At 54.7% G+C, this 9,569-nt stretch overlaps 2 protein-coding genes across 5 annotated transcripts in view; both read right to left on the bottom strand.

The window, feature by feature from the left end:
* Positions 1 to 237: 237 nt before the first annotated feature.
* GMPPA (GDP-mannose pyrophosphorylase A) lies at positions 238 to 7,354 on the bottom strand. Of its 4 annotated transcripts, none has more exons than XM_025043275.1 (13): positions 7,229 to 7,354; positions 6,299 to 6,359; positions 6,100 to 6,197; positions 5,049 to 5,152; positions 4,578 to 4,764; positions 4,169 to 4,228; positions 2,976 to 3,106; positions 1,833 to 1,967; positions 1,625 to 1,722; positions 1,410 to 1,456; positions 1,104 to 1,196; positions 812 to 980; positions 238 to 501 (listed from the first exon to the last, which is right to left on the bottom strand). In XM_025043275.1, the coding sequence occupies exons 2-13, from the start codon at positions 6,336 to 6,338 to the stop codon at positions 401 to 403; spliced, it is 1,263 nt and encodes a 420-aa protein (XP_024899043.1). In that variant the 5' UTR covers positions 6,339 to 6,359; positions 7,229 to 7,354; the 3' UTR covers positions 238 to 400. The 4 variants fall into 4 exon arrangements, with proteins under 4 accessions (XP_024899043.1, XP_024899045.1, XP_024899042.1 ...); XM_025043277.1 differs by having other exon boundaries at positions 6,299 to 6,353; positions 7,229 to 7,315; XM_025043274.1 differs by lacking the exon at positions 7,229 to 7,354 and adding an exon at positions 7,001 to 7,137.
* A 362-nt stretch (positions 7,355 to 7,716) lies between these two features.
* Positions 7,717 to 9,569, bottom strand: part of LOC102898069 (CAVP-target protein) — a 4,406-nt gene continuing 2,553 nt past the window's right edge. The window contains exons 2-4 of the mRNA XM_006906686.3: positions 9,073 to 9,380; positions 8,300 to 8,441; positions 7,717 to 8,121 (exon numbers count right to left, since the gene is read on the bottom strand). Coding sequence (XP_006906748.1) covers positions 7,983 to 8,121; positions 8,300 to 8,441; positions 9,073 to 9,380 — 589 coding nt within the window. The 3' untranslated portion in view covers positions 7,717 to 7,982. The remainder of the gene's footprint in view (positions 8,122 to 8,299; positions 8,442 to 9,072; positions 9,381 to 9,569) is intronic.

A 9,569-nucleotide genomic window follows, 5' to 3' on the forward strand; every position in this document is an offset into this window, starting at 1 on the left:
AGGCAGCATCAGGGTAGGGGTGATAGCGGGGGCCAGGCAGGCTGGGAGCCTTGAGGGCCTTCCTCCGGAGCAGCAAGAGAGGCTGAGGCAGTGGGAGGGGGAGATTTACCAGGGCTCTAGATTCATTATTCATGAGCCCGCAGCGACGACTCCAATTTAAATGCTAATGTGGGGGGGCCTGACTCAGCTGCCCCGCTTCCACCCCCACCTCCAGCCCAGGCACAAGCGGAGTCCATGCTGGCTCCAAGGTTCATGGGGTTTATTAGGGAGTGGAGAGTGCGGCCAGGAGTCTGCCCACCCCCTTGCTCCCGGTGTATGAAGATCCTGCCTGGCTTCCTCAGGTCCATTCTAGACAGAGACTGGAGGGGTAGGAGTTGGGGGAGCCTTCTGGCAGCCCCCTTCAGAGGATGATCTGGTTGGTAAAGCTTCGGCTCAGCTCCTTGTGTGGCAGAACAATCGAGTTCAAGATGAGCACCTCAGCAGGGATCCGGACTCGGCAGCCTGCAGCATGGACGAGGGCACCAGGGGAAGCCATGGGGAGGGGAGGGAAGGGGCAAGGAGGGTGGGGCCACCGCCATAGGGAGGGATCCCTCTCTACCCATCTGTGCTCTGGCCCCATGCCCCCAGTGATTCACACAGGGCCTGGCACACAGCAGGCACTTGGTAAATGTTTGCTAAAGGAAAATACACACACACACACATACACACACACGTGCACGCACGCGCTCACTCCCTCACAAATGCTCCCCATAGCGTCCGCCCATCACCTGTGGAGGTTTCTCACAGCCCTGTGTCCCCTGGGAAGCCATACCCAGGATGGTGATAGCAGGCAGCAGCTTCCCATCCTTGAAGAGGCTCTCACTGTCCATGTGGGCTCGGGGGTCATTGGGATTGGGGTCATTGGGGGTGCCCTCCACGCGGGCCCAGCGCCCTACAGTGCTCCCCCAGCCCACGATGCTGTGCAGAACACACGTGTGCTCCTGCCAAATAGGACAGTGTGAGGTTAGGGGGTGGGAAGGGACAAGATGCAGAGCCCATGGGGTTCACCCCTCCCCTTGGCCTCTAGGGGTACCATGCCCTGCTGCATGTGTCCAGGTGCTTACCTGCAGCGTGGCTCCGTGGAGGACAATGCTCTCTCGGAGCCGCACACCCTCACCCACAGTCACTCCCTCCCCGATGGAGACATTGGGGCCTAGCTGTGGAAAGGAACATATACCATAAGCCTTGGAGAGGCTTGGAGGACCCCAAATCCAATCCTCTCATGTAACAGATAAGGGGGAAGGGACCTCCTTGAGCCACATGACAGGCTGTGACAAAGCAGAGACCAGCACTGGGGCTTAGGAGGTATCGGAACCGTCCCACCCATCCTGACAGCCACCTTCCTCGTCCTGGGCTGGGCCACCACTTACCACAGCTGATGGGGCCACCTTAGCCGTTGGGTGGATGTATACATTTCCTAGAAGCAGAAGAGAGGACCTGGGAACGAATACCCCAAACCATATTTGGTTCGGGGAGGGCAGGGATTGAAATTTCACCTCTGGACTGAGGTCAGGAGTCATGGCTCTGAGGGCAGAGGGGACTGGGGTTGGGGGCAGAAGGTTAGGAATTGGGGCCGAATGGGTACCTCGGATCCGGGGTCCCCCTGGGCTGTGCTTTGCCAGGCGTTCTGGGTGAGTGAGCTGGTACTGGCCCAGATAGAGGCGGGAGGCGTAGAGGGCTGAGCTGGGGGACACGAAGTAGAGGAGGGGCTCAGGGGCCAGCAGAGCCTGTCCCCACCACTCTGGAATCTCAACCCCTAGGTGACCCAGCCACCTCATCAGAGGCCCCCATACCCTGCAGACTTGATCTGGCTCCAGATACCATCAGTGAGGTGCACGTAAATCTGGCCCTGCCCAGCCAGGGCTGAGAACACATCCTGCTCCAGGCGGATGGTGCCTGCCCCCCGCCACAGACCGGAAGAGTCCTCCCTGGCAGAGAAGAAAGGATGCTTGATATCTGTTCCCTCCCTGAGCCCAACTGGGGGGCCAACACAGTCTCTTAGGGATGGGCTCAAAGGGAACCCCACCACCCCCTCTCAAGGTCTGGTCGCATTCTCTCCAAAGGGATGCTCCTATCCCAGAAAGCTCTCCCACTGCTCACACATGTCACCCCCCTCACTCTCCTAGCTGGGGTGCTATCCTAGGGGAGCCGTAGGTGTAAACCTGCTGCCCATCCTGCCCCATGCCCAGAAAGAGTTCGACCAGACTCAGCTTCCCCCAACTTTCCCAGTCTCCTCCCCATCCATACCTCTTAACCCCACCTCCAGCTCACCCTCCCTCTCACTGGATGGAATGAAACACAGACAGACTCACCCCAGAGGAAGGCAGCTGGTGAGGGCAGAGACAGTCATAGAAAGAGAGGGGGAGAGATGGTAGAGATGCCAGCTCAGCAGAAACAGAGAGGCCAGGAGAGATGGAGAAAGCAGCAGATATGGATGGAGTGAGAAGACAGTTACGAGTGAATGAGGCGTGAGAGGGAATGAAGGCAGGGGAGCCAAAGAAAGGAATAGTTCCCAGGGCTAGGAGGACCACCGGGAGATCGAGGCTTGATGCAAGCAGGGCTCTGGGACACTATGCTCCAAGGGTAGCTTCCTCAGCTTGAGTGTACATGTGTGTGTCTGCACCCAAGCGTGTGTGTGCCCAAGTGTGTGTGTTACCATCTGTTCTGAAAGACATCTCTGGGACACTCAGGGCTTGAGAGAAATGGACCAGAAGGGGAGTGGGCAGGCGGTGACAGAGGAGGAACTGGGATGGATAAGGAAGAGGGACAGAATGAGGTTACAAGGGGAGGGACTGGGGAGGCTCGGCTGGAGATGACAAGGAGAAGGGAGAAGGGAGGAGAAAGGTGAGCAAGTTGAGATGGAGACAGCAGAGACTGGGGGCGGGGAGCAGTGACTGAAGCTACTTGGGGTTACAGAGCTATGGGGCCCGCCTCACAGTTGCCCATCCTGCTGATTACGATAGAAGACATCCCGAAGGGGCTTCAGGGCTTCTGGGGAAAAGAGGTAGATGCCACAGTTGATGATGTCACTAACAAAAGTGCTGGGTTTCTCCACATAGTGCAGGACCTGAGGACAGAACGGGCTGGGGTCAGTAGAAAAGGGGCCACCGCCATGATCCCCTAACACTCACTGATCTCTAGGTCCTCCCTGCTGCCACGGTGGGGGCTTCCTAAAATGCAGAGTGCATCTTGCCACTGCCCTTCAACTTCACCTTCAAGATAAGTCCAAACTACATGCCTTCCCCTTCCCAATCCTCCCCACCTCCCAGCTGCTCCAAGAACACAAATCCAAGCCATTGCATGCCTGTGCCTGGAACGGCCTTAACAAACTCTTCATTTGGAAAATGCAGCTTTCAAAACCCAGTGGACACTGTCACTCCCTCTCTGAGTACACTCCTGTCTACCCCGGAGTTAGCTTCTCAGCTCTGGGCCCCCCTGTCCTCTGGCTGTACCTCGCCCGTGGCGCTTGCAGTGGTTGGTCTTTGACTGTCTCCTACTAGACTGAGGGCTCCTGAGAGGTATGGATCGTGTCTTCCTGGCTGTGTTTCTCACACCTAGCTAGCACCTAACACAAAACTTAATGTGTGTATGTGTAGGTGTGTTCATAAGTATTTTTAACATTAAAGCTTGAACAGATAAAAGGGGTGTGTGGCAGTCAGTTAGGCTCCAGGGCAGGAAGTTTCAGAGACTGGGACAGAGACCACCATCTGCCCTGCCAATCATGTTCCCACCTCCATAATTCTGGAGATACTATGCTATTTCCTGCCTTTGCAGATACTGTTCCCTCTATCTGCGATGTCTTCCTGTCTCCTTCATCTTGACAAATTTATCTCAGTTCAGACCTCATCTCCTCCAGGGAACCCTCCGCACACTCACCTAGATGGGCTGGGTTAGGCCCCTTTTGTGTTGCCATAGCGCCCTGTGCATATGTCTACTGGAGCACCACACCCATTGAAATTAACTGTTACCTCTTCACAGATCTTTCTAAAGGCATAGAAGAGGGTGTGTCCCACCTGTTTGACAAGACTGGGGCCCACCCCTTAGCATTCCAGCATTCTCTAGAGGCTGACTGGTGGGAGAATGATGATAAATACAGTAGGCACCCAGCCAGCTCATTCTTTGCTCTCACTTCATGCGTCTGTGGATTCTCTACGATGCAGCCATAGTTGAGAGATTGCGTCCTGTTAGCCTGAAAGATAGACACGTCAAGACAGTAACCTGCCTGCTCCAGGGCAGCAAGGTCTATTTTTTTTCTTGCTTTCCCTCCCCTATAGCACCTGGTACGCAGCTCCGCCACTGACAAGCCTTCAGGTGGGGCAAGAACTGACAGCTGCCTTCCCGCTCCCTACTTCTGAGCAGCCAAAGGGCTTGGGGTCTCCACCACCATCTCCACTACTGCTGGGGTTTATGGCACCTCTCCCTCCTGATGCCTGTTCCCACTCCAACTCCCGGGGCTGGCCCTGCCTCCCTGATCCCCTGCATTTCAGGAAATTCTGGATCATCCCCTTGACACCCTCCAGCCCCCCAGGGCCCCTCACCGTGGTGCCCAGGAGCAAGAAAGGGTGAGGCTGGTGTCTGTGGGCAGCCAACATGTCACTCAAGGGGAAGTCAGAGCAGACATCAGCGTTGAGCACGAAGAAGGCCTCAGGGCCCCCAGCCAGGATCTGGTCCCGGAAATGATAGAGACCACCTCCTGTACCCAGGGGGGCAAATTCCTGCAGATACCTGTCCCCCGAGACCCCAGAGCCAGCTCAGTGAGATCAGAGGAGACAGATACCATGGGCCTGGAGACCTGATCCCTCCTGTTCCTAGGATACGCCTGCCTAAGGCCCTCAGAGAAACAATATATTCAGAGTTTCAGGGATGCCCAAATAAGAATCTTCCCAGTGTGTGAGGGCAACTTCTGGCAAATGCTGACTGAACCCACTCCAGAGAACTCAGGCAGAAAACAAAGACACCTAGGACACCACTCCCCACCACCACGCAGCACATGCGCACAAACACCTGACCTGACAGGGAGGTTAAACTCTTGTTGGGCAGCTTCTAGGAACCGGGTAAGAGGCTCATCAGGTTGGTAGAAGCCAATGAGCAGAATCTCCTGCATTCCAGGGACCTGAGGACAAGGGAAGAGGTTGGGACAAAAAACATATCTGATAGGAGGGAATGACAGGAGGGAGAAATCCCTGGTCCTAGCCCGAAGTCCAGAGATCACAGTTTTAGTCTCAGCTGTGGGGCCCTGGGCACTCACTTTACCACACTGGCCTGATTTCTCCTTTGGACAATGAGGAAGTTAGAGGAAGTCTCAGTCTCCAATCTTGCAATCTTTTATTATTCTATTATTTTACCCCGCACCCCTACATTTGAAGTGGAGTTCACCCTAGAAAAGATTTTGCCTACCATGCTGTATTAAAGAATAATCCATTCATTTCCCACCATATTTATTATCTGTCGATCTGAGCTTGAGATCAGCGTGAAGTAAGGATACCATTTATCAAGTGCCTATATTGTACTAGGTACTTTATATAAACATCTCTAAGCTTTGCTACAACCACAATGTAGGTCTAATAACCCCTAGTTTACCAATAAGGAAACTAAGGCTGAGAAAGGGTGAGAAATTTGCTGAATTCCTAGCAGGCAGAGACTGGACTCAAATCAAAACCTTGTCTGTCTCAATACCAAAAGCAGTAAAGAAATTAGCTCCATAGTGAGCAAGAGTAGTATGATTCTGTGCTTTGTTATCATTAAGGTTTTCCATGTTAAGGCTTTAAGTTGTCTCTAAGATTCCTGCCTAATCTCACAGTCCATGCTGTAAAAACAGGAGTGAAATCCAAGCAAGAACAGGGCAGATGAGAGACTAGATTAGGGGAAGACAGCTGCATTGCACAACTCAGTGGTGGTGGTAGTGTGGGGACGGGGGGGGATGCCATTCACATTGTCATCTGTAACTGGTAGTCCCTGGAGTTATGCCTGGTGGAAAGATAGCATGGTTGGAAAGGGGAAAATATGCCACGCAGGAGATGAGCAGGAAGTGAGGTAGCAAAGGGGAGCCTACGGAATTACCTGGGCACAGGCTTCGATGTGGTGCTGGATCATAGGGACCCCCGCCACTGGAAACAGAGGTTTGGGCACCTCAAAAGACAAAGGCCTGAAGCGAGTCCCTGGGAGAGAGAAGCACATTTCAGCTTTTTGCCTCCTTCCGCCCCAACCCCACCAACCACTCCAGCCCATTCTCCTTCCCCTCATTCCCCTGGCTCCTCACCCTTTTGAGGACCTCCAATCAGGATCACAGCTTTAAGCATGATGACGATTGCTACCTAAACCTCAAATCCCAACAGAGAAGTCAGCCTCAGATCTTGCACCCCAACCCGGAACCCCACTCATACCTCAACCAAATCCCAAACCCCAAATAGCAACACTAGGCCCTCTCTTTCCCGGGATGCAAATCCAAAATTCAACATAGTCCCTCCCTAGGCACAACACCTCACAAATCTCACCCATCTCAAATCCCAGCCCAGATTCCAGTTGGCCTTCAAACCCCGCAGTGATTCCTACTAAATTCTGAAATCCACACCTGGCAATTTGATCTCTAACAGACTTCCCTCTGGCCGCAAACTCACTGAACTCAGAAAATCAGTGATAGACCTCACATTCCAAACATAAAAAACAAAACAAAACAAAACAAAACAAACCCTACCAATTCCTTAATTGTTGCATCCTCATTCTAGATGTTAATCCCTGAACCCCAACAGTGAACCCTGAATACAAATCTTGAGTAAGCCCCAAATATTTAACTACAATACTAAGAATGAATTTCAAGTATTAAACACTGATCTGCATTTGACAAATCCAAACCCTAGCAAAAACTCTTTATATGCTGAACCTAAATCCTAAGACTAACCTCTAGGTGATGAACCCTGAATCAAAAGACAGGTTCCCTTAGCATCCCAAACACTTAACATACCAACTCCGAGTCCCAATACTACCAAGTGCTGAATCTCTGGATTCACAGGACTGACTGCAGACCCACTGAACCTCACAACTGACTCTGATAAACCCTCGCGTATTCAGGAGTTGTGGAACCAGCAAAGCGCCGGACGTGCGAGGAGCCAGCCGGGATCTCCGAGCCGCCCTATAAGGGCCGTTCCCTGCCCTTCACCGCTTTTGCCAACCCTCCATCAGAGCTTTTTACCACCAGTCCCCTTTATTTCAACTCTGCTGCCGGCTACTGCTTGCTCCTTCCGTGCACGTGTCTTCTCGCCACTCGCGAGAACTTCGCAGAGTCTGCCGGGAATTGTAGTTCTTAAGTTACGTCCCCACTTCTGAGGAGAGAGGTTGGAACTTAGGAGAGGACTCGGGGACTTGGCCAAGGGATCGGAAGGGCGGGTCTAAATGAAAAGAAGAGTGGGACCTGAGAAGCAAAGGCCGGGACGCGAATTAGGACCGGGAGCAGTCTGGGAATGGGCCCAGGGGTAGCAGCCAAAGTAGAGAACTAGGTCACGGGGAGAAGCCAGGCTAGAGACCAGGAGGGGGTGTGGTCAGCCTTGAAACGGGCGTGGCCAGCGCGCAACGCCCCCAGCAGAGGGTGAGGCTTGAGGCATACAAAAGAAGAGAAAGCGGAGTCACAGACGCCTCTGCCCTTCCCGCTGGGAAGTGATGAAACTTCCAACCGTGAGAGAAGCTTATCCTGGACTTACTGTCTGTAAAGTAAGGCACTGAACTAGGCACTCTCCAAACTTCCCTCTGATCCCAACATTCTGTGACCTCTGTGTGTAGGTCTGAAATAAGTGTGGTTGTGTGTGCTAGGGAGAGGAAATGGCAACTCAAAAGACGAGAATAGATGCGGAAGGTCAGAGAGAGCAGCTTTATTAAGCAAGATGGAGAGGGGTTGTTGGTGCCACCCACCCCCCGGCTTGGAGCCAGGGCGAAAGGTCTGAGGGTCCCTTTCAGGCCACGTCCACGCGAGCAAAGCTCTGGTCCATGCCCAGGCTGTTCTCCACGTACACCTCGTACTTGCCGCTGTCCTGGGGTGTGGCCCGGCGGATGGTCAGCGTCGTGGTGGTACTGCCGATCTCGAAGAACACCCTGCGGGGGAAGGAGGCGGGGCGGGGACACGGGTCAGTTTACTGGGCCAGGCTAATTAGCCAGCTCTGTTCGACTCCCAGTTCCCCGCCCCGGTCCTACTTCCGCTGGTTTTCTTGGCCCCGTCCCGCCCAGGCTCCCAGCTCCAGGCCCTGCCCTTGCAGCAGATTCCCGCCCTCGCCTGTCGTCCTCCTCGATGTCCTCCCCGTCCTTGGTCCAGCCCACGTCGGGCGCTGGCTCGCCCAAGATCTCTGCAGTCAGCGTCACCGTGGTGCCTTTGCGCGCCTTAGTGTTATCTGGTCCCTTTTGAATTTTCGCCGGGACTAGAGGAAGGGAAAGGGAATGCGACCCAGTGAGGGACCTAGGGTGAGGCAGGGAAGGGACATCACCTCCTCAGCTAATACCGGTATTAAATACCGGATGGATTTAAACTCGCAGTTTGACGTTGGGGAGGTCTTTAGCCTCTCTGGGGCTTCAATAACTCAGTTAAACAAGACATCTCTGCCCTTCCTAATTTATGGGGTTGAATGGAGAATCAGAAGAAATACTACGGGGTGAAAGCCCAGGAATGGTCACACATCTCAAAGTTCCTTGGAGACAGCTTCGGGTAGTGGAAATTGCCCGGGGTTGGGAGTAGGAAGACCAGGGCTCTGTCTAACCCTGGCTCTGCCTCTGGCTCACTGTGACCTTCGGGCCTTGAAGTCAAGTGATTGAAGCCCACAGAGATTTCTTAGCCCGGGTGGGACGGCATCCTGAGATGGAGAAGAGCTACCCAGCCTGCGCTGCGCCGCGCGGCGCCCTGCTCTATGTCTCAGACTCTGCTGGGGCTGGGCTGGCCACATCTCCACCCGGATTCGGGTAGGCCCAGCGCTGAATGCGCAGCGGGACCCCGCTGCGGACGCCCGCGGGGTGGTGCTGCCCGGCTCTGTGGCACTGCACCCGGGGCGCGCGTACCTTCCACGAGGATGCGCGCCGAGTCGGAGCACTGGCCAAAGGGATTGGTTACGTTGATGCTGTACTGGCCCAAGTCCGCCAGCTCTCCATCGCGCACCACTAATGCGACCACGTCAGGGTCCTCAAAGACGTAGCGATACTTGGGCCCGTCGCGCAGCTCCTTGCCATCCTTGCTCCAGCGGATGAATGGGTCCGGGAAAGCCGAAATGCGGCAAGTCAGCTTAGCCGCGCTGCCCTCGATCAACACCACGTCCTTCAGCGGCTCCAGCACTCGCGGCGGCCCCTTCTCCCGCAGCTCCTTCCGGGACCTACCCGCGGGCGGTATCGGGGCCCAGAGCTCCCATGACACTGTTCCCACCCGCCCGCAGCCCTGTCTGCCCGCGCACCGTATTCTGCCCCCACCCCTGGCCTACTAGATCCTTAAACTTGGGGTTGAGGGAAGGTAGGGGGGCGCCCCTGAATCGTTACCCTAATAAAATGATCTCTTGTCAATCACC

This window comes from Pteropus alecto, unplaced genomic scaffold (genome assembly GCF_000325575.1).
Source record: "Pteropus alecto unplaced genomic scaffold, ASM32557v1 scaffold110, whole genome shotgun sequence".
In the NCBI taxonomy this organism is placed as follows: domain Eukaryota; kingdom Metazoa; phylum Chordata; class Mammalia; order Chiroptera; family Pteropodidae; genus Pteropus; species Pteropus alecto.

Excerpts from the sequence above, each read along its gene's own strand:
- GMPPA (XM_025043275.1), bottom strand. The coding sequence starts at position 6,338 with ATGCTTAAAGCTGTGATCCTGATTGGAGGTCCTCAAAAGG. Across the intron at positions 4,765-5,048 it reads GAGTTTAACCTCCCTGTCAG|GTATCTGCAGGAATTTGCCC; the intron begins GTCAGGTGTTTG and ends CTCGGGGGACAG. Across the intron at positions 1,723-1,832 it reads AGCCAGATCAAGTCTGCAGG|CTCAGCCCTCTACGCCTCCC; the intron begins GTATGGGGGCCT and ends CGTGTCCCCCAG.